Source organism: Galleria mellonella, unplaced genomic scaffold (genome assembly GCF_026898425.1).
Source record: "Galleria mellonella isolate WM207_F2 unplaced genomic scaffold, CSIRO_AGI_GalMel_v1 utg5358, whole genome shotgun sequence".
NCBI lineage: Eukaryota > Metazoa > Arthropoda > Insecta > Lepidoptera > Pyralidae > Galleria > Galleria mellonella.
In genome coordinates this window covers 24,376-49,928 of record NW_026442110.1, presented here as the reverse complement: position 1 = coordinate 49,928, position 25,553 = coordinate 24,376, and the positions used below count along the sequence as shown (strand labels likewise).

General features: G+C 29.8%; 1 protein-coding gene across 1 annotated transcript in view; it reads left to right on the top strand.

The window, feature by feature from the left end:
- LOC113519004 (cubilin) overlaps positions 1–25,177 on the top strand; it is a 256,728-nt gene extending 231,551 nt beyond the window's left edge. Inside the window, exons 5-9 of the mRNA XM_052898681.1 lie at positions 7,471–7,627; positions 10,382–10,441; positions 18,052–18,140; positions 23,603–23,725; positions 25,098–25,177. Coding sequence (XP_052754641.1) covers positions 7,471–7,627; positions 10,382–10,441; positions 18,052–18,140; positions 23,603–23,725; positions 25,098–25,177 — 509 coding nt within the window. The remainder of the gene's footprint in view (positions 1–7,470; positions 7,628–10,381; positions 10,442–18,051; positions 18,141–23,602; positions 23,726–25,097) is intronic.
- The last annotated feature ends 376 nt before the right edge of the window (positions 25,178–25,553 follow it).

Here is a 25,553-nt window from a genome sequence, read left to right as displayed (position 1 = left end):
TTTAAACTTTATTGTACACACTGACAGTAAAAAGTAAATGTACAAAAGCGAGCTTAACTCTTTAAGAGTTTTCTTCCAACAACCTCAAAGTGGAAAGGAATATCAATATCAGCGGGTAGAACGGTGTATACAGTGACAATTTACAATAAAAAACATTCATAAATGTCGTACATTTATGAAAATATGTTAATGTTCGTGATTGTTGGTACTTGGTGGTACTTTCTATACATATTAATGTTATTAGGAAACACTTAAATTAATCTCACAGGAAAATTAATGTAAAAATTAACCTTTGAAAATGCCCTATAATACTTTATATATATATATATATATATATATATATATATATATATATATATATATATATATATATATATATATATATATATATATATATATATATATATATATATATATATATATATATATATATATATATATATATATATATATATATATATATATATATATATATATATATATATATATATATATATATATATATATATATATATATATATATATATATATATATATATATATATATATATATATATATATATATATATATATATATATATATATATATATATATATATATATATATATATATATATATATATATATATATATATATATATATATATATATATATATATATATATATATATATATATATATATATATATATATATATATATATATATATATATATATATATATATATATATATATATATATATATATATATATATATATATATATATATATATATATATATATATATATATATATATATATATATATATATATATATATATATATATATATATATATATATATATATATATATATATATATATATATATATATATATATATATATATATATATATATATATATATATATATATATATATATATATATATATATATATATATATATATATATATATATATATATATATGTGAAAGAATACAAGTATTCTCTAGTAATATTAATATTTATGAAAGTAATTTATCTCTAAACATTCTAAGCCACAAGTCGACGATTAATTTTATGAGCTCTACTATAAACAAAAACTTAATATTGTGTTAGAAATTAATTCACAAAGTCTGTTAAGAAAGATTAGTTTTGTTTAAATCCGTGGAATCAAAAGAAAAATAACAAACAGGAATTTAATTACGTTGTTAATCCGTGGAAAGACTCATAATCGTACCGGACAACTTTAAGAAAATAATTTAATTATTTAAATTTTGAATTATTTAATTAATTACTCCGTCGCACTTAAAGTTTAAAATATTGTTACCTTATGTTCTTATATGAAAGAAAGAAAGAAAGTAAAAAATAATTATTTCGAAGAAGCATGCGGCTCACACTGTAGCACACAAAACAATAACAAAAGAAACCAAAACAAAACAAACAAAAAAAAATGTATACAAATAGAAAGCAATTAAATTATAATAATAATCAATAAACAAACAAACAAACAGTAGGATTGGAGGACTCTTGAATTCAACATCGATCCCAATCCAAATATATATCTATTATATGACTATTTAAAAATGCTTATAATTACGTTCAAATAGAATAAAAAATATTTTTATTCCTTTATTTGCATAGTGAAAAAAATTTTAATAATTCTAAAGTTTAGAAATTCCATATTGCAATAACATACTTTCCTTAATTTTTTAATAAAATAATATACATTATAATGTCTATACGTATAACTTGTAATTTAGTTTCCTTCTGTCGTTAGGTATTTTAAGTCCAATATATTTAAAGTATCTTTAACTATAGATAATAGAGGACAGAACATTCTTTTACGTCCTCCCGAACTTTCCCGCCAAAAACAGCTCGTGAATTTTATACTTGTTTTAATTTAATTTAATAATTAATATAGCGAAAGCTTAATTAGTTTATTAAACTTTGAAAAGGGAAACATAATTTTCTCCGACCATCCCCGAGTTTCACAATGACCGCCATATTGAAAAAGTAATGAAAAAGTCCGACCAACTCAGTTCAAAACTGGCTTTATTGAAAAACTATTTCATTTGGAACGAGACAATTTCTACAAAAACACTGTCTTTTGATCAAGTCAAACTATTTTATTACTGGTGAACTGAGTAATTCAATTAACAATTTTTTTTTAGTTAGGCAATGCAATCAAGCTGACGGAGCACCTGATAGAAAATTATAATCATCACCCATAAACATGGACAATTGTTCTGTGAAATCATGATACACCTCATGCAGTGTCATTCCTGAGAAGTTTTTTTTTTATACATCTTTGAATGACAAACAAGCTGATGGCCCACCTGATGGAAAGTGGTAACCGTCACCTATAGACATGAACAGTACCATGGAAATAACAGAGTACACTGTTTCGCCCATGATACCCCCCATGCGTTGCCATGCCTGAGGACTCAGGTGTTATTCCTCTGTACCCTGTAAATTCACGCCATATCCCACCCTTCAAACCGAAACACAGCCATGCAAACACAACTGCTACACGGTTGAAACACGAATGGGACAGAGGTACCTAACCAATCGACTTTTGTACAAAGTCTCCCTCTGGTAGAAGTAGGTGTTAACAGCTCTATAACCTGTAATGTTAATGTTATATTTCACCCTTCAAATGGATATAATCATACATCATCATCATCATATCAGCCGTTAACTGTCCACTGATGAACATTGGTGTTAGGAGTTATAGATAATTGACCTACACACTGTCTTATCTAGGATGATGTCATTGTTAAGCATCTTATTTGCTATAACATTTTATTGTGCATAATATACGTATTTTAATATTTAATATCATTTATTATTCTCGATTTTAATAATAGATCTCCCCCATAACGTGAGTTTGGCAGTAGTTACCATGCTTGGCAAACGGGTTGGCAACCACAGTTAGGCTTTAGTAATCCTTTACATCAGGGGTTCCCAAACTTATTTTGCCTACTGCCTACTTTGAGAATAAATTATTCTTTAGCGCCCCCATTTTTCACCTACTTAAAACCAATATTATATATAATATATATATATATATATATATATATATATATATATATATATATATATATATATATATATATATATATATATATATATATATATATATATATATATATATATATATATATATATATATATATATATAATATTACTTCAAATTACAAATCACCCTCCAAACCTCTACACAACACTCCCATTTTTTTCTGGGTCTCTTACCGCCCCCCTTTAGACCTGCAACGCCTACAAGGGGGCGTTATTGTCAATTTTAGGAAAGGCTGCTTTACACAATCATGTCCACTTCTGAATATATCCTCCTCCATAAGGAGGGGTTTGCCAGTAGTTGCTAAGCTTGGCAGGTGGATTGGCATCCGCAGTTAAGCATTGGTGATATTTTAAAAGGGACACTGCTGTCCATTCATCGATAATAAGTTCCTTTAGTCGCCTCTTATGACACCCACGAGAAACGAAGCGGTGGCACATTCTATACCAGGACCACACAGCGGCAAATAAGTACTACGTGTATACCAAATTTTATAACATTTAGCGATTAAAGTACTTAGGGGTAACAAATATATGAACTTACTTTCGTATCCTCACTAATGTTATAAATAAATAAGTGAAAGCAAGTTTACTTATTTAATACCTCTTAACGCCTTAACAACCACGGACAAAATCACGACAAAAATTTATAATATTAAATAAGGATTATATCTCTGAAACGGTGGCTACATAAATTATACTTAGCAAAATAACCAGATATTAATTTTCAAATACACAAGCCTATAACTCAAAGTATAATGATGCCTTTACCTAAGCTTACGACACGACATCGTTCGTGACAATACATATATGATGGATTATCCACTCTTCTCTTTAGAATTAAAGCGTGGCTCACAATGATGCTTATATATATTATATATATATATATATATATATATATATATATATATATATTATATATATTATTGTTATATATATATATATATATATATATATATATATATATAACAATAATTTAATATTTTGTTTCACAAAAATTATATTTACTACTAGTAGATATATCCCTTGTTTACTCTTCCTTTTTTTGCAAAAAAATTGTATAATAGTATGTGAAAGTATATATACTGTGTGAATATATTCAGAAGATAGATAGAGGGGGTAAGGGATTGCTAGTCATGCGGACTACCAGTCCCATTGCTAGTAATATACCCGTCAAGTTGACCTCTCCGTGGTGTCCTCCTGAGGATCTACCATCCCTCACTGGTACCCCATTAGCATATTCTGTAAGCACAGGTGGGGCTACCATTCCATTATCATCCATTAAAAAAATAGATAGTTAAACTCTTTATTTACATCAAGAGATACACAATAATTTAACAATAGTAACAGAAAACATGTGTTTAACAAAAGGGCGATATACATAAAATTTTACATAACGTCATATGTGAAAATGTAATATATGTACCAGAGTGATGCAAAAAGGCTCAGTGGGTTGTTTTCTTAATAAGCAACCTACTGATTTTCAGTTACTGCCTAAAAGAAAACGTATTCCACTTGTCATTCAAATTCGTCTAGCCTTTTATTTTACAAATAAAAATTCTTTTAAATAATTCTTTTAAAATAAAATATTTAAATATAAATAAACTTAATTTTAATTGGAGTATAAATTTCAATAACCCTTCCTTAGTAGATATTTATGTAACAAAATACATCAACTGCCAAAATTTCAAGTTTTTAACCCTTTTGATTTAGGTTGTCTTGAATCAATCAGATCAAACGATTCTATGCATATATACATTATGTCCTATAAAACGTAATTATTGACATCAATTCAGAATTACTAAAGATATTGTGTAACATACACATAAAAAGAAATACAGGTGAAATGAGCCTGCATTTTTGCGTTAATTAAAAAAGAAGGAACACCCTAAAGTAATAAATACTAAACGTCTTTAGGATATAACTAAGGAAATAACATCCAAAACATTCCAAATCTATACGTACATAGTTCTCATACAGTACTTCATATATTATTTATTAATCTATTCTCTAATTCAATATACCTACTAATGGATGTGGTAATTCAAATTATTCAAATAAGAACATTTCACGTTAATTTGTAAATCTTCATAGTGAAAAACAAATCGATTTATTGCAGACAAATTAGAGATTCAAATTGAATTCTGTTTTCAATTTACCACATTCTTTAGTTAGAAATTTGGAGAACGCAAATTTTATAGCACTAATTGTAGATGCAGAGTTCTTTGAATTAAAACTGCTTGAGTTAGACAATATGAAAAATAAAAATTTAATAATTATGATTACAAAGGACGAAGCTTAGATTTCCAACTGATTAAAAAAAGGAGGTTCATAATTCAGTTGCGTTTTTTTTATTTTTATTACCTATAACTCCGTTAGTTATAAACCGATTTAGAAAATTATTTTTTTATCTAAAAAATATACATAAAATTGATTGATTGAGTTTGGTTGATGTATGTATATCCGATAGAAATTTTATCAAAATCGATTCAGTAATTTAGTTTTAATATCAAAATAAGTGATTTTGCCACATCGGTTGTCGGATTGTCGGTTTTTTTGTAGGATTCACGCATGAAATATCATCAGCCTAATATTCCAGCATAAGAATATGGCTCCTATCTAATCTATCTCTCATTAATCAGTTCCACCGAAAATAATAAAAATAATAGGCTTGGCTAAGTTATAGGTAATAATAACAATAGGCACTTTCATTTCAAGTAGATCCATCAGATTTACTAAACGAATAGCTAGGTTAAGGAGAAAAGACAAATTATACAAAGGAGAAATTTTAAAACACATGATACCACACGATGAACTTATAAACATTATAATAGTTACATCAGGCAGATCAAGGAAATAGTTGGTGCCGTATTAAGAGGTGAAGAGACTCGCTAAAAATCGTAGTGAGTGGCAAGAGCTCCACTAGCAAGAGCGCAGTTCTTAAATAGGAAATGAAAAATCTATAAGGGATTTAGGTCTTATTTTTTCATAATTCCTGGTCATCAAGTTCAGATACCAGACAACAAAAATCCAATCCAAAAGATTCGAAGCCGGGATAATTTTGATGAGTTTATTTACTTAACTAATTCGACCGAGAATCGAACCCGTGCGGGATTTAATTTACGCACAGTGACGTGTTTACTCTTACACCATCAATAATTCACATAAAAAATATGTTACCTTCCGAATCACTCAGATAAAAAAGAATCATCATTCAGTACAGAATTCGTTAAGTTATTGCATAACATACTCAAAAACAATATAACAATTTCACAAGTTATATGTGTAAACTGGCAGGAAATGTTAGTTGAATTATCCCAACCATTTAATTTTATGGACAGTCATTAAACTCAATTTCATTCCTTTATTTCCAACGTATTACAATTAAAATAAAAGATAGGGTAGCAAAAGGAACATATGAATTAATTACCAAGAATTAACTATAATAAAAGTGTATTGTAATTCCTAAGCTTAGACATAATTTTGGTAACTCAGGAATATTTTTATGGTGAAATATCGTGTGTAAGAACAGTAAGATTAATAAATTCAATGGATACCATATTTGGATACAAAATGAGAAAGCTATTTCTAGTTTATAAGTGAAAGATCAGCATTTATTAGGGTCTTTAGTTGATAAACATTTAGGTTATTTTGTTATCTGTGTACCATCGATAAGATGTATATGTTCCTAATATTCTGCGACTCATTTTTAACTTCCAATCTAATACTTATTTAGCTTCTATATACTTTGTCTATACATATAATAAAATCCTAATTATACTAATTAAACTACTAAACAGATTTTAATAAAATTTGATCTAAGTATATCTTGGTACTAAGATCATAGAGGATACTTTTTGTTATGGTAAAATCTCATTATAATAGAAAAATTACTCTGTATTTTAATTTGGATTATGTAAAGTAGATACAATTTTACAGTTAAGCATAATTTTTTAATCAATTCATATTCTTATTTTTTTTATCTAGATGAATTATGAATTATTATAAATTATGTTATTAATTTACATTTTTAACATAATGATACCCCTTTCATTACTGTTTTTACTAATATAATTTAAATTTCGTCGTTTGTTTTATGTTTTATTAATAGTTTATTTTTATATTGTCATTAAGCATAATTACAAAAAATATATAATTATCTAAATTATGTCAATGAAATTGCAGAGTACGATAAACACAATACAGTAATCCTTGGAAATGACAACACGTGAAGGGTAACCACACATCATAATTATCAATTTAAATATTATTATAGAATTCAATAAAGGGAATTCATACAAACAAGTCACACATTTATTTGTTACATATATTTACGCATTTATTGTTACGTACAATGTTAAAAAGTAATTAAATACAAAATATTTTTATTGAAACTGTTTTGTTTTTTGGCAGGTCTGTTTGAGACAGATGGCGTGCGTGTACCTGGAACGGAATGCGACAATCAGTTCAGCCGGTCCGGCAACCGGCCGACACACGGCCGCCTGTACAGTCCTCGTTACCCGTCCATCTACCCGAACAATGTGCGGTGTTCCTATCATTTTCACGCGAGGTAAATAAATTTCATTAAATATTTTAATCAAAGAAAAATTTCATTGTACAGGAATCGAAATCATTAGTCTAACGATATCTTGTATACATCTCATATACATCCGTCCCATCCATCAAAGTGTCTTGACTCTTGACCCGTCCCTCTGGTATTCTTCAAAAAAACGCAATACTTTAAAATATTTCAGAGGCATTTTACCGATCACTATGGTGAACAAAATATTTGACTTTTTTTACATTTTTCCGACCATATTTTATTTATTAATTAAATAGGAGTTTTATTCCTAAACAATCCCTTCTAAACAACCTTCGGCTAGGAGGAATATAGAATATAATTTATTTATTTTATTAAGTATTAACTGACCCGACCTGGGTTCGCACAGGTAAATCAGGTACACTAATGTCACGGAATTTGCCCTAATTAACACATCGAAGCAAGCTTTGAAGTCCCCGAGGCACCTTCTAATTTTAAATTAGGCATCTCCTAAACTATATTAACAAAGGTATTCTATAATGAAAATATTTTATCTCTATGAAATTGTTTCATATACCTATCAGAATAAAATAGAATGTTTTAATATCTTGTATTCAGTAAATCTACTTAAATAATAATTAATTAAATATAATTAGAACAGGTACGCCTGTTCGTCGGGCTGATTTTTGGAAAAATTTCCAAATATTAAGATTCGGTTTTGCTTTTTTTTTGTGAATCTATTAATCTAATCACCCCACATCACTTAGGTTTTACTTACTTAGGCCGTTTCTTTCTTACACCACTTGTAATAGCTCTGTACTAATCTCGTTCACTATTTTCCTACTATCCACACTACAAGTGTTGTATGTCATTCTCTATTTTTTATGCGCATTTCTGTCAAGGCAAACAAATAAAAAATAAAAAAATATAAAATAGGCCAAATAGTAGACTAAGTCCACTATCCACATTTACTAAAATTTTTGCGAAACAAAATCATAAATAATATAATAAATAAATAAAATAAATGACAACACGTTAGCACACGAACAAAATTCAATATTCTATAGACAGCTGAAAACTAGTTCACATGATCCGGCAGAATTCCGGTTGACAATTCAATTCAACCGGATGTCTACTCCCTTATCAGATTTCTATTCCATACCTGGCATACTGAGTTTCCCTAAATTGTGAATTATATACGATTTGTCACGTCTCTGATTTTATTTGTCACAAGGCACACCAAGCATAACATAAAGCGTATTTCGGTTCGTTGACTCCAAAAAAAAATAGAGAAAACAATTTCAAATAACCGTAAAATTCTTCAGGGAAGCAAATTTGGCATTGTCATGCTAACTTGACAGCTGGACGTATTAGTACGGAAGGCTGAATTTTTGTTTCATTGATAAAACACTGACAGAATTTAGTATAACCGCGACTGCGTTAAAAATCTCGGCATTTGTTTTGATAGTACTTTATCCTGGTCACCTCAGATTGCTGAGATTAGCAGGAGGATGTTTGCGGCAACTGGATCCCTTTACAGGTTGCGTAAGGTTCTTCCTATGGATACCAAAATTGCGCTTGCTCATACATTGCTCCTCCCCATCCTTGACTACGCCGATTCCTTTTATTCAAATGTCACTGAAGAGCAGTTAAATAAACTTGAGCGTCTTCAAAATTTATGTATACGGTTCATATTTGGACTTCGCAAATATGACCATGTATCCCAATATCGTACACGGCTCAAGTGGCTCTCTATCCGTCTTCGTCGTAACTGGCACATCCTTTCCCTTCTTTACTCAATTCACTTTAATCCAGTTACACCTCATTATTTAAAAGAACGTTTTATGTTTCTTGGAGAGAGCAATTCTAATTCTTATTCTTTACGTAGTACTGACAACCTCCAACTCATAATTCCTACCCATTCTTCCTCTTTCTACTCCAAATCCTTTTCCGTGCAAGCAGTTCGTTTGTGGAACTCGCTCCCTACCTCTATACGGTGCGCTCAATCGTTGCCCATTTTTAAAAACTTAGTTAAAGCCCACTACCTATCCTTATAATCACTTAGTCCTACGTATTTCCAGTTTTATGTGTGTTATATATATGTGTGTTATATATATGTGTATTAATATGGTATATTTGTATGTATTTGTGCGTATATATGTATATGTATGTATATATATTTATATGTGTATGTGTATGTATATATATATATATTTGGTTGTATGTGTTTATTTATGTATGTATATGTATATGACTATGCTGTCACAAATATTATTTTTTACAAATCTATCTTTTTTAACGCGCCACCTACCTACTTATGCTTTAATCCTTTCTACCCAAAGGTTGTCTGGAAGAGATTGCTTAGCAATAAGACCGCCTTTTGTACTACACTATACGTATTGAAAATTGTTTTAACAAATCATGTTATGTTGGTGCAATAAAGTGTTAAATAAATAAATAAATAAATATAAACATGTAAATTAATTTAAAAATAACACTCGATTAGGATAGTAAGAAAGTAGAATATTTGTCTATGGATGAACTCAAAGACTGCTCACCTGATTTTAAAAAACCCTTTTACCTATAGAAAGTTAAAAAATCAGCTAGAAACATGGGTTTTATAATTTCAAAAATTGTCTCTACCTGTTCGAAGCCGGCTTAAATCACTAATCATAATCATAGGCTTTCAAATAAGCAATTAGCAAGCAGTAAGCAATTATATTAGGTACGCATTAAAAGGCCGAAGTTTAAATACCGTTTTATAATATACATATTCTTTTTCAGAGCGAAAGAACGAGTGAAAGTGGTATTTGAAGAAGTATCTCTTCAAAAAGGAGATATTAGGTGAGTACAATACGAGTTACGATTCAACTAACCGCTTAGTTTAAAAATGTATTATCTTAATGATTACTACAGCAATGTTAAATAACTATGTGGTTTTTATGTAAAAATTAATATTTATTTGTTTAAGGCAAATATACGGCTCTAAAAACACATAAGACAGATTTTATTACATAAATTTTATTTACTTTTTTTAACTGACTACAAAAAAAGTTGAATTTATGTTTGTCCATGTAAACTATGTCAAATACTACGCTAGTAAAACAGATATAAAGCCAAAAAACAACAAACAAACTTACTTTCTCATTTATTACATTCATACTAGTGCTTAGTAGTATTTGACAAATGACGTCTTTACGACTATTATAACTTTGAGTACTAAACGTATTCGATAATAACTATTCGATACGACTAATAAAACATTATATTCGATAAAAATTTTCTACATTAAGTGCTTATGTTCGATTTATTAGGTACATCCCATAAAATCACCGTCAATATCCGCATCGGACAGGGGTAATAAAAATGTCGTACATACCTCGTTATAATAGAATCCTTGATCTGAAATATTGAATATTACACGACAAGTGCAGCATCGGATGTTCCCATAAAATTGTGTCGTAAAATCTTCGGTCCAACAAAATGTACAATGTCCGGATATTATGGATAGAGGCAATTTTGTCGGTTATGTAAAGAGCCAAAGAGGAAGTTAATACTTGATACGTATGTTCGTGAATAAACAATCTTTCTTAATTATTACAATACAATATTCTCATACTTTGAATCTAGTAATTTATTTTTTCTATCTGTAGTTAGTACAAAAAAGCTATAAAGATCGATGGCAAATAAAAATTTAGCCCATTGACAGGCGTCCATGAGGCTAGTGACCGTTAACTGTAGCCTTACAGGTACCTGTGACACCACAATGATATCACATATACGTTACCAATCCTAAAAAAAAAAACAATCTGAAATACTCCATATTATAGTACCCATTGTACCTACTCTGTAAATTTACACCTCAGCGTACTTTGCATATTATTTTTTTATTCTAAGTAAGCTCAAAAAGACTTGGACACCAGCAGAATTTTGAATTGATGTTCCAATATAAATATTTATGTCGAAGTTTAGAGAATTGACTTTAAAAACTGTAAGTATTATAAACGATATTTCGAATACAATTTGGAACAGAACTTTTATCTATACTATTATATATTGTCTACTTTTGTAATATAATGCTAAAAAGTTTCTATGAAAAACATTTGAATGTTACTTAGGTTATGTTGAGTTCGTGACGTCATTCACGTGGCGAATTTACATGTATAAATTCGCTATGGGAATAACATTTTTTCCACAATAAAGTGTCTTATAACTAGCTTGACACTAACCTAAAATCCACAACTATTTACGTATATATCGTCGTTGTTATATATGTAGTTACAATTTGTTTTGTGTGCCTTAATAAAATAACAATTTACAACCCTAATCAACTGGTGTAATCTCTTTATTATTTTTTTAAAGTCTTTCCAAATTTTTGTATATGTATCTTTTTTTATATTTTTTCACATTGCATTTGTGTCTTTTGCTGTTTGTGTGCTGTGAGTGATGCAAATAAATTATTTATCTATCTATCTGTAAAGTCAAATCACAGTTCAAATTATAAAAAAAAATATATAAATTCTTTATTGCGCACAATAGACATGTATAAAAAGTATTTATACAGAATGTGCATATACAAAAGGTGGCCTTATTACTAAAATTAACAATTATATTCGTCTATCTAATGCACACATACAATATACAAATAGAAAATTCCTTTGAAATTACTATTTGAATCGAAATAGCCACTATCAATCCGCAACGAAAGCGAGACGGTTAGCATAATTAAATTATGAACGTAACGGGCACTAGTGTTCCCGTTAATGAGTCCACACTATAAACTATATCTGCCGGCTTAATTAACTGGATAATGCATGAATGCGGCACCGCCATTCGGGAGAGAATTTACATTGCATCAGTAGCCAAAGGAATAAACGTTTGTGTTAGTTCTGTTACTAATTACTTGGGTCGATCGTTTAACTATTAAATAATATAATGGCTACTAAGTATTTATTTAAGTGTAGACTAAACTGGTATGTGACTGTGATATTTTTACTCCATTCAGTGATGCTTCCACGACTTATCATTCCCAGGAAATCGTAGAAGATAACAAGAAGTATCATCATATCATATCAGCCGTTAACTGTCCATTGAATATAAACCTCCCCAATAAGGTAGATTTTGCCAGTAATTGCCACGCTTGGCAAGCGGGCTAGCAACCGCAGTTAGTATTCATCCTCACCTGCCATCCCTAACTGTCCCCCCAGTGGACCTGGTGCCCCGCCAGTGTATTCCGATAGCGCAGGCGGAGTTACCATTCCATTATCATCCATTAAGAAAAAAACCGCAGTTAGTATTTTACTGAACTAGGTAGTCTAATCGCAGTTTGTCTTTGGTGATATTTTCATAGGAACACTGTTGCCTATCTCTAGATCATTAAATTCCTATAGTCATCTCTTACAACGCCCTCGGGAAAACAAGGAATGGTTCATACTATGCTGAGAGTACACGGCACAACAAGAAATGTAAAGTCTAATATTCAAATGCTAAATAACTCAATATATTATAAAAAGGTGGACCAAATCACACAGTACACCACCAGTGTGGCGATAGACTAATAAACTTCCTTTATAAGAAATAGTTTATTCCCAAAAGTGGGACTTTTTTAATGGATGATAATGGAATGGTATGCCTGCGCTATCAGTATACGCTGACGGGCCACCACTGAGGGATGATAGGTGAAAAACCTGGAATTAAGCACGATGGTTTTCTGGAGGGACCACGTGCAAGTCGACCTGTCAGAATATATTGCTAGAAATGGGACTGGTAGTCCGCATTACTAACAACCCCCTCTCCCTAGTGAGGCATTATCAGGTTTTCATAATGACAATAAACTAGGCACGGGTTCAATGAATACTCGTACGTACAAACATAAGTGATTCCTCCTGGGAGAAGGAATTATTGGTAATAGAGACTAATAAACCCATTGCCAACAATATACCCTGTCGGGACGACCTCCACGCGATTTACTCTGGAATCCATCTAGACCAAGTAAAGCAAGTTAGGACTTGCTTTCACCTGCCGTCCCTCACTGGTACCTCGCTAGTATATACCGATAAGGTAAATACTTAACTAAATGTGACTAAAAAAATTTCCTATCTTCAATAGTTTATAAAAAAGATATAGAATCAATATTCAAATTTTTAATAGTTATTGTTACAGTTCCTTAATAGATCACTTGGCCATTTGAACCTCTAATAATTCATCTGATTTGGTAAATTATAGGTTATGTTAAAAAAAGCGTACATTTTAATATCTAAACCTTACTAATATTGTAAATATTAGTGTAGGTTTATTTATAATTAAATTTAACATTACGCACAGTACCTATTTTATACAGAAGGACAATATTATCTCAATTATACGGACGAAGTCGTGAGCACAATTAGTATATTATATTATAATTAAGTAATTAGAATATTTCCCGACAATAAGGACTAAATTTAATTAAAAGCGCTTAAAAGCCCTACTTTATGATTTAAGTAATAATTAGGTACTGAAAATGAATTTACTACATTAGGTATTAGAAATATGCTATCTACATACAATAATTTTCCATATAATACAACCGTCTGTATATATTTCATGTAATACCTACTATCATACCAATTATTATTAAAAAGATAATGATTAGGCGTATTTCTTAGAATTAATTAAAACTGGACTTACGTCACTAGTAATTTGTTACGAATAATCTGATATTTTTTTTTATCTATAAATATTTTACACTAGCTTCCTGCCCACTACTTTGTACGTGTAGATTCCAGAAGTAACAAAACCAATAAAACAGGTAACTTATAACGTATTAACAATCAAGATAAAACATATACCGACTTGTTAAGTTAGATCTTCAGGAACACAACTAGGAAAACTACAATAGCAATAGTTTTTGTGTGATGCCAAAACATACAGACAAACAGACCAAATTTTCTAAAACTTATTATTTTGGCTACTATTTTAAATGTCAATTTTAATATATTCAGTACAAGTTGATTATTTATTTGTACATATATAATGAGTGACAGTGACAACCGCACTAATGCCAAAACACTGTATGACAGCTGTCAGTTCCTTCCATCCGATACATTTTTATGATTCAATAGATTGAAGATATAATTATTTCGTAAGAATTGGAAAAGAAAAAGATATAATTAAAGATTGTGTCCCATAAAAAACCGATTTTAATTCTAACAAAACCAGTTATGTTCATCTAAAAACTATACTAATGAAAAACAGTTTTCATAAAATTTCTATGAAACCAATCTGTAAATTTAGATCATCAAAGAATTTTTTATTTCAGTCTAGAACTGACGTAGTTATGAGGTAAAAACATAAAAAAAAAATACAACCAAATTGTGAACTCCTTCTTTTGAAGTCTATTGAAAACACATCAATAGCTAAAATAGATTTATTTGTTCGTTTGATATTTTTATGAACAAGGGAACAATGTTTTCCTGCCGTTTTATAGCTTTCGCCTATGATCAATATATGGCATAAATTATCACGTTACTCACGCTAGAAAGCACAAAACAACACCAAGTGACACGATGAAGGCTTAACTTCTAACTAGGGCACGGCTGTATTAGGAGTTTATGGAACATGATCCATTTATGTTGAGAGCTATAACTTCAAAGCTGTATCATGTTCTACCTTTTCGCATAAAATAATAATGATATAATACACGCGGATATAAAAGAGTGCATACTTTATTACAAGTAGTGTCCCGGTAAATTTTATACTGAAATTCTTTTTATACTCAGTTTTATAATAAATAATCGCTTCTTTTCCTGTAGGTGTCGTAAAAGGTGATTATATAGGTGAAATAATATATCATAGTAGTTTAGGAATGGGCAATAGCATCCATAAAAAATGTTTACACATCTCCAAAGCCTAACTGCGATTACCAGTCTGCGTGCCAATCGTGGCAACTACTGGCAACACCCCCCCACCCCTTAATAGGCGGAGACTTATTTTCAGCAACAGACAGTTAACCGCTGATATGTTACTGATGTATATGTATTATGTTTATATTGTATACAGCCGTATAGAATAAACAGACTTTGTAGAATTGACACTTATAAATATATTTTGTGAATGAAATGAATGAATTCAAAATTGCTATTAAAGGTGTAGCGTAAAATATAAAATATTGTTTTGAAATCGCAAAGATTCTTTTCTTTTGGCAATGTGAATATGATGCTCTGTGTAGCATATGTCTATAACCTATAGCAACTAGTAGTACTAAGTAATAGTTTATAGAAAAACCAAACTATGACCAGAACCATGTATAGAGATACTATAGACACAAAATTTATCATATTTGGATATAACCTATCTATTTCACTATTAAATTAATACCTATTTTAAGATTAAATCTAACCGTAAACGGTATGCTAATATCTAACAATAGTATGAATATAATAACCAATTTACTAACTACATTTTTAGTTTTGTTACTAATTAAATTTAGAAAATGTTTCTATGATAATTTGAACAAAACTTAGTTTCATTATAATTTTGTTATATAATCGACTTCAATAGAACCTAATAAAAATATAATCAAACGAATACTGACCCAACTATAAAACAGCCTGCTGATATCCAATAAGAATAAAAAACGAAATAATTGATTAAATGTTTTGATGTATTAGTAATTATATTTAGAGAGTATTTCTATGATCATTTGAATCAAACTTAGTTTCCTTTTTCATTATGTTATATAGTCTACTTCAATAAAACCTAATAAAAATGTAAACAAACGAGGAAACGACCAAAGTATAAGACAATCTGTTGATATCCAATATTAGTTACGAATAACAAATCAATTAATTGATTGAACATTTCAATTTGTTACTAATTACATTTAGAGATTATTTTTATAATAATTTGAACAAAACTTGGTTACATTTTCATTAATTGCCATTAAAACAGATATTTAGTTTACCTGGCATGAGAATTTATACAGAAGTTACTGGAATTCAGTAACTAAATTAATGTAACATAACTATGGGTTTATATTATTATCACGTACTGAAATTAATTAGTAGGTCTGTGTCTTTGTTCCGCTGTCTATCGCGTATGTGTTAAGTGACTTCAATTTAATGTTGGAACGATAAGTAGATAGACGTGCCAGTAATAATTAGGCTTCCCCTTCTATTAAGATCATTACGCCATCCTTGAGTGACATGTTTTTAAATGTACTTCGAATATTCCTTAGTATAAAACCATAGATATAAGTAGAGATAGATGGTGCAATTCACAATGTATATGAAAAAAGCGTATCACTAGAAAAATAATTGTCGTAATGTTACAAAAGTTAATTATTGTTAGAAAACCCTCTTTCATACTAAACATGGATATGAATTTACTTAAATTATCAACAGGTTTAAAATATTGCTTGTGATAATTAATTAATTTTCAAATCAATAATTTTGATATTTTTACACAAAATGCATTCACAAGCATTAAAAGCGCTCATAACGAAGTCAACTATTTTTTTTTACACTGAAGCAACAAACAAGCATACGGTCCACCTTTTTTTTTTAACGTTGGAAAATGCTTTATGTTTTATACCCATACACCTTGTGGGAGGCGAATGGGTACTGTGGGAATCCCCCTGTAAGGTGGGAGTGTACCCACCAAAAACCAGACGAAATACCCTCGAGGTGCCATATGTCCGAGACATGGGTTCGCTTTCGCACTCACCACATCTCCGTAGTCTATGAACGCCTGCAATACCAGAGGCATTACGCGCGCGTTACCAACCCTGAAGAAACCTCTTTATGCCTTTTTTGAAGAACCACATGCTGTAGTCGTTGTACCCATCTGGCCATTTTCAAAAGTAATTGAGCATTATGCTACTCATATGAAAATCTAACTTTTCAGTGAAAGCTTAATAATAATATTACTGCATGATTAATATTATAGTTCATTAAAGTGTTCTTCACTTTTTAAATCATCATATCATAACAGTCATTAACTGTCCACTTTTGAAATCAGGTTTCACCTTTACGGAGGGTTTTGCCAGTAATTGCCATGTTTGGCAGGCGGGTTAGCGAGCGTAGTTAGGCTTTTAGTAATATTTTAAGAGGGACGCTGTTTCCCATCCCTCGACCACTAAGTTCCCTTCACTTGCTTCTTATGATACTCACGGAAAAGGAAGTGGTAGCTTATTCTATACCGGGATTACACGGTAAACTTTTTAAGTAATCAGTCAGAAATACTTAAAAATGTTAAATTGTTTTTGAAAATTGACAGATAATTGGAACGTTGCTATACTTCAACAAAGAAAAGTTATGAATGCTCTTAAAAATGATTTCAAATAAATTTACTTTTCCCTCTAAGGTGTAAGTTTAATTTAGAATGTATATATTATTCGTGAAAACAAAACAGTGTATAAATAAAATTAATCATCATCTAACTGATTTGCTAAAGTATTAATATTTCTTTTTCAGTTGTCTACGTCGTGCTGATATCATCAAAGTATTTGACGGTAGAGACACAAATGCTCCAGCTATTGCTATGTTGTGTAATGAGCTTACAGGTAGGTCCCCATATTTTTCTCTTAAAATTTAAAGAACATTATTATCTTTAGCTTTATACTTGATACTCCATCTAAACGTATATGATCTATGACTCTTTATGTTGTACGCATACATAATACATAATAGAGTATCGAGTGTGAAATATCTATTTTTTTAATACCTATTCAAAAGTTCTCTCTCTTGTTAATACGAAAATAGTTTAATTTGTTACCAATTTGAGTATAAGAATAGAGATTTCTATGTCCAACAGTAGATAATTAACGGCTGAGATGATGGACAATAGGTCATAGTAAATTAGATGATTTAATTATTTGTAAGCTGATTAGAACGTAATTTGTCCCTTTCATTCACTACTAAAATGTATAAACGTAGAACAAGATTGCTATCTATTGATATCGAATTCTCATAAATTGTGAAGTACAATCGATTCTGTTTGAGTGTACATTTCATCCTATTGAAAACTTTACTTGTAAATATATAGCCAAGTCTAACAATACATCATTATAAATACTTAATCCTCTAATATAAGAATTCACTTATGGATTCTTAATCTTCTTTAGTGATTATGGACGGAAATTTGATACATTATAGAAAATTCTCTACTCACGTGATAAAATTTAATTAAACTAATTTCCAGCTATTCTTTACGAGTATTCTATTGTACAATAATAAACTGTAAAATGCAAAAAACATTTTTCAACACAATAAATAATTATCTCAAGTAGACATTACTAGTAATGTTTTTAATTTTTATTATTATCAAAGACATAAACTAAATTGTGAGGGGAATCGATACATTTTTAAAACTATATGGTATATTAGATGCTATAAGTACGATATACGATAATAGTACGGAATCGATTTGTAAAATTGGACAGATTTTGAATTAAAACCGAAAAATAAATATGAATTGTGCAAGGATAATATGGATATTTTGTTTTCACAATTTTTTTTTTCAATTAGTTTTATTTATATATGCTAGTTATAATTATGTAGTAGGACCTGTAAATTTATTTTTTATAACAATTAGGTAGTGAAATTAATAAAAAAGAAATACTGAAAAATTTTAAACCTTTTAAACTTGAATTTTCATCTATCTATCCATATTCACACAATCACATGCATAATTTTACCGACAAAAATAAACACATCAATTTGACGGTAACACTACCATGCATCCAGATCTACAGCGGTCACCTAGCTACCTACTTTGACGTCTCGACGTCCCAGTTCGCTGGCGACTGAATAATTCTACGTCAAAGCAACACTGACTTTAACCAGTAAGGATGTCAGATTTCTTTTTTAATAATTTCAGAAATTATTGCACAAATTAAAGTAAAAAATATTTTACTCGATAAATAAGACCTAATTGTTTTATGACTGTGCTAGTAACAAAGTTAATCTTATTAACTTGACCTGTATAACCTATGCTATTTTAAACCTAATGATGTGATAAGTTTACATCATTTAAATTTGTACTACAAGTATACAAGAACTGATTTTCTAATAGTACAATTTATTATATTTAAAAATGTGTATCGTTTGTTATTAAATAATTCAAAACTCTTCGGTAAAATATATAAATAATTTAATATTTTTAATGAATTAAAAAATGTTTTATAGCTAGTTGTTTGGTCCAACCCTATAAACAAATACCTGTCGCCTCAACTACAAGTTGTGATTGCTGGCCCCAGTTTCAATACCTAATTTCCAGGTTTTCAGTATTCAGGCCACGTGACCATTCACTGTTGCTGCTTTTGTAGTTCTGTGTGTGCATTTTTTAAATCTACATACAATTCTATTACTCGTATGAAAGTTGACAAATATGTTTGAAAATTTGAAAATTTTGGAAATTTTGTTCAAACGCTTAAATTTATTTTATACAATTTGGTAGTTATTCAAATTAACTTTTTTCAATGTTTCAATACAAAATATGGTCCATATTTTGTATTCATTCACGCGGGTAAAAGCACAGTATGCAGTATTGTAGTAGTAATCATCATCATCCTGTTAGCCATTACCTGTCCACTGCTGATCATGCGCCTCACTCTATTTGGGGGGTTTGTCAATAATTCTTACACTTAGCAGTTGAGTTGGCAACCTTGGTGATGTTTAAGGAGAGAGGCTGCTCTCCAAGCATTAAGTTCTCTTAATCGCCTCCTACGACACCTAGAGGAAAGGAAAGAATGACCTATTCTATGCCGGGACCGCACGGCGAACTGTTGTAACAATATTTATAACTTATATACATATATATATATATATATATATATATACAATTATAGAAAATTCCTTATGAATTAGTATTATTTAAAAAAAAGAAAATATTGGATCTAAATATGTAAACAGCTAACAAAAAAAAACTTTTTTTTAAGAACAATAAAAACACGAACATTTAATATTATTACCGTAATGTTATATCGCTATCCAACTTTGTACAATTGCCATTCGTACGTATGAAAAGTCCAATTCAAACAGATACGAGCTAGTTTTACAAAATATAATTGAAAATTAAAGCCAGTTCAATAAAAAACTTATAATTAATGTAATTAATAAATATCAAAAAATAACTTAACAATCTTTTATGTCACTACAATGTCAAGTCTATTCATGTACTCGTATGTTAGAAAAACTTTATATTGCACTTCCAACTACTTTGACTAAATTTTGATCTCCCACGACCAAATTAAATACAAAAAACCCCAAAAATAAATAATTAAATATACATATTTATTACTTGATCACATTTAAACGATTAAATGAATTTTTTTCCTTATAATAATCACATATGTATTTTACAGTTTTTAATCTAATGAGTAAGTTCTTGGAATTTATGTACTTAACACAGTTTACTTAGTACTTATGTCTATAGGTACTAAGCCTCAACAAAGTATTTACTTATTACACTGTACAATGTTTAAATATACACATTAATGCTTCCAGAATGAACTAATACTGACCTTTCCTTGACCTTCATTATCATTTGATTTGTGTAGTTATTGATAAATAATATGGAGTCGTGTTAGTAAACACATAATTTCTACTGTAGTATGCAGATAGGTACTGACCTAGATAATAATACATCTACTATTAATTAAATGTAATGAAACAACCGACTGATTACTTAAACTTGTTTTTAGTTTATCTTATTCTCAATAAGTAGGTACCTTTAATTCTTTAAATTACACCGGCGGGGCACAAGTGGAGGATGATAGGTGAGAATGAAACAAGTCAGTTAGCCCATCGTGACGAATTCAACAAGAATTGTTCACGATGGTTTCCAGGGGAACCACGTGAAAGTCAACCTAATAGATCATATTGCTAGCAATAGGGCTGTTAAACGCCATTGCTAACAATCCCTTTCCCTCTGTAGTAACTGGATTGCCTACACAGACTCGATATTCGATAACTATTCGTTCGCCTCGGTTGTCGATTCTACAAGCTATTAAGTCAGTCTAAACTTTCTAAAACTACGAATAGTAATAGCTCCGATATCCTTACTTTGAGTATTCTTATATATTAGTGCCTTAACCGCTTAACTAATCACTATGAAATTTGATGTACACGTACCAAATGAGGTGGAGAAGGACATGGGCAACCTTTTATCTCAATCAATGAACATATACCTAACACAGAACGAAGTCGCAGGTTAAAGCTAGTACCTATTATACAACCTGATACTATATTGTATTTTAATTTTAACTATTTACATATGAATAAGCAAGTAAATTGCCATGTCGTCCCGGCATAAAATGGACCTCCCCTTTGTTTCCCCGTGAGTATCGTAAAAGGTGACTAAGGGGACTTGATTGTCGAGGAATGGGCCGAAGCGTCCTTTTTAAAACATCCAGGATTTAAATCTTAGTGATGATCTGGATTATCCTGGATTTAAATGCCGCCTGCCAAGCGTGGCGACCACTGGAAAAACACTCCTTATGAAGAAGACCAATGTTCAGAAGTGGATAATTAACGGCTGATTTAAAAATCAAATAAACTCTATCAAATATGAGTATTCTAACATAACAATGATTAACAAGCACACGCTCTAAATGATGCTAAGCTACCGTAACAGCAATCTCTGTAAACCTATAATTCCAAGGGTTTTACAATCTGCCGACTTTTAATCTGACCTTCCTAGAAGCTCCATCTAACAGCAGAATATTTTTCACTCTACAGATTTTTACTAAAATTATTTGTTTTTTAACTATATTTTCAATTAGACGTTAGTTTTATATAAAGGTCCTGCAAGGTTTTTAATAACAAGACCTTTTTATTATTAAGTCTATTGAATTACAAATACTAGGAAAAACGGTTTTTTTTCTCTTCACTTATTTTATAAAAGACAAGTAAAGGGGACGAGTTCACATAGCACAGTCTGACGTCTAATTTCCTTTTTAATTAGTAGTTGCTAAATTACTACCTAGCTGTCGATGAAAAGATTATTTTTAATATTTTTATAAATAGTAATTAAATGTTACAGTCGAACAACGAACACATCTGACAGCATTACGTCCCGAATAGTTACGTCATATTTGGAATACGCCTAAACTACTATTTTTTTCTTAAACTGTGGTAGTTTCATAGGTATAATGGAGGTCGAAAGTCCGAATAAAAATGATCCTTCATGTAGACCTCGGAATCACGTAATCAACTTAAGTAAACAAATAAAATAAAAATTCTATAATTGACGCTGAATTATACCCTTTTCGGTAATTCATTTACAAATGCTACCCATTAATAGTGATCAATAACAATTACCTAATCAAACGAATTAATGACATTATAGACTGTCCCTATACAAATGTTTTGTCGGAATTATCTGCACGTTTTTTTTTATGTCACACGTAAACGTAATTCATCGTAATATATGCTATATGTATACTATAATCGAGATGTCAAAATATTATTTAATAGATATTAATTGCTACAATGAAAAATAACGTGTATTAGTTTGTTTAAAAATAGCTACCTGCCAATTAACAGTGGACCGACTGTTTTTTGGAACTTTTTCACACTCTCACACATACTCCAACTAGAAGTGGCAAAATTATTAGGTGGTTACATACAATTAACATGTTAATGTTACTGTCGCATACATACGTATTTTTTTTATAGTACAAAAACAACAAACAAACGTAGCCTGTCTGACGATTAGACTCAATCTAAATGTTGTTTTGATAAACACCTCCATCTAATTTCATTTCGATTTCACACACAAATTCATTATTTTTATACTTAATTAAACTTTGAAAAAAAAAACAGCCGGGTTTCTTGCCCGTTCTTCTTGGGTGAAATTGCGTTCCGAACAAGCAATAATGAAAAAAGTGACTATTCAAAAGAGCTTAAATCTAAATTTATTTGAAAAAAAAATATCTTTCTTTATTTCTATATTATTAGTATATCCCAAATACAATCGTCTTTTAGAAACCTTGAATTTCTAAAAAATATTATTTGATTCCAGGATACGAGGTGCTATCAACAGGTCCTGCATTACTTCTACAGTTCACAGCAAACTCAGCCACCCCAGGACAAGGTTTCGCCGCCACATTTCATTTTCAACCACCGCCAGATTCCACGGCAGCCGGTTAGTAGTTTTTAATAAAAGTGTTTCACTAAGTTTAGCTCTTTCAATAAAACTATTTTTTTTATTTTATATTTTTATATTATTTTTATTTATTTTTCACTACAGACAATTAAGGAACTCACCACCTATAGGTGAAAATGCAGAACATTTTAACAATATTATTTGTGGGAACTGGTGCCTGTACTACAGTACTGTACTAGTTAAATTTATAATACAAGTTTAATACCTATTAAACCTGTATAACAAGTCATCAAGACCCTTACCTCGAATAGTATAACTTATACTAAGATACAGATATAAAAACTTTCACAAAAAAATTATGGTGAGTACATAAAAAAATCCAAAAAAAAGTTACTTAAATAGTACGTAAACTATCTTAGTAATGATCGACGGATATACCAATAATATCTGCCTCCAATAAAATAAGTATTATAATAAAAATTATTAAAAAAAAGCCAAATATACAGATCTCCACAATATATGTATTTCCTCTATCCGTAGTAAAAGCACCTTAGAGTAATTGCAAGCGATCTAGTTTAATTTGCAACTACGGCCAACAAGGTATGAATAGGAATTTTGGCTGCAATCCAGATACACTCTACTTTGGGTATACCTACTTAGTATTTAACTATGTACGTATCTTTATGAATGTAGAAGGTATTTGAAATTGGTAGAATTTGTTGTATTGTTTTAATTTAAAAGAACTTCAATAATTTCTGATCTTAAATATTAATTTGTATAAAATAAAGTAATTATACTTTCGTTAACTTTTATGCACCGAGGTACGAAGCAGTTTATTTTTCATTTGCGTGCTTAACGCCATCTGTTAGAAGTATAGTAAACTAAGTGAATAAAGAATGAATCTTTCAGCAAGTAAGCACATATTTGCGTTTGGAGCCCATCCCACCCTCTCCTATTATTATAAGTATACTTCAAGAGATGGCGCCACTAGTGCATTTTGTAACATTCGTCTTTCATATTTCGTTCACTTTTATCGAAAAATATTTCTTAGGTTTAAATACTTACATACATTCTTTGATATTTTTTTATGTATTTACTTACAGAGATAAAAATAATAAGAACCAATTTATGTTTCTCATGAATCCTGGCTTATCTTTGTACTACTTCTGAGATACAAAGAATTAAACAAATCTCATATAAATAAAACTATTGTTGTAGATGTTTTATGGGCAGAAAAATCATAAAAAATGTCTATTCAAAAATGTTTGAATTAAATAAAGTAACAGTAAAAATTATTTATTTCTTTCATAAAGTAAAATATTTAATATTTAACAGTAAAAGAGAGCAGTTAATAATACTATACTAATATTTTATTCATTTACTAATTTGCTAAATGTTTTTATTGTTTTAGATTCTGACCGCCTCTTGAAGCTCAGTTTTGGAAAAGCCTTCGAATCTCTCGGTCCAGAAGTAAGCGCTACAAGTAAGTAATATACCTAAATAAAATTTTTATACACTGAAATTGTATTCGAATTAGAACTTAAAAATTAAATTACTTTATGAAATGGCCTTTCTCGTGACGTGTTTTCTTTGTACTCGTACTTTATGAAATGCGAGTACAAAGTACAAAGTACAAATAGTAAAAGAGTACATACGAGGTACGCCTAGGATCCTTCAAATGTAGCGTGAAAAAGCTTTAGTGAGCCGGCATAGTGCGGCCAACCGTTGAGAGCAGAACATTTTCTTTTCGACTAATCGCATTCATGGGTCATGTTGTCTCTGTGTTCGCTCAGGATGGTGTAGTCACGTGTTTTAGTATTTTTTTTTTATTATAGTACGATAATAAAAAAAATAATAAATAAAAAAA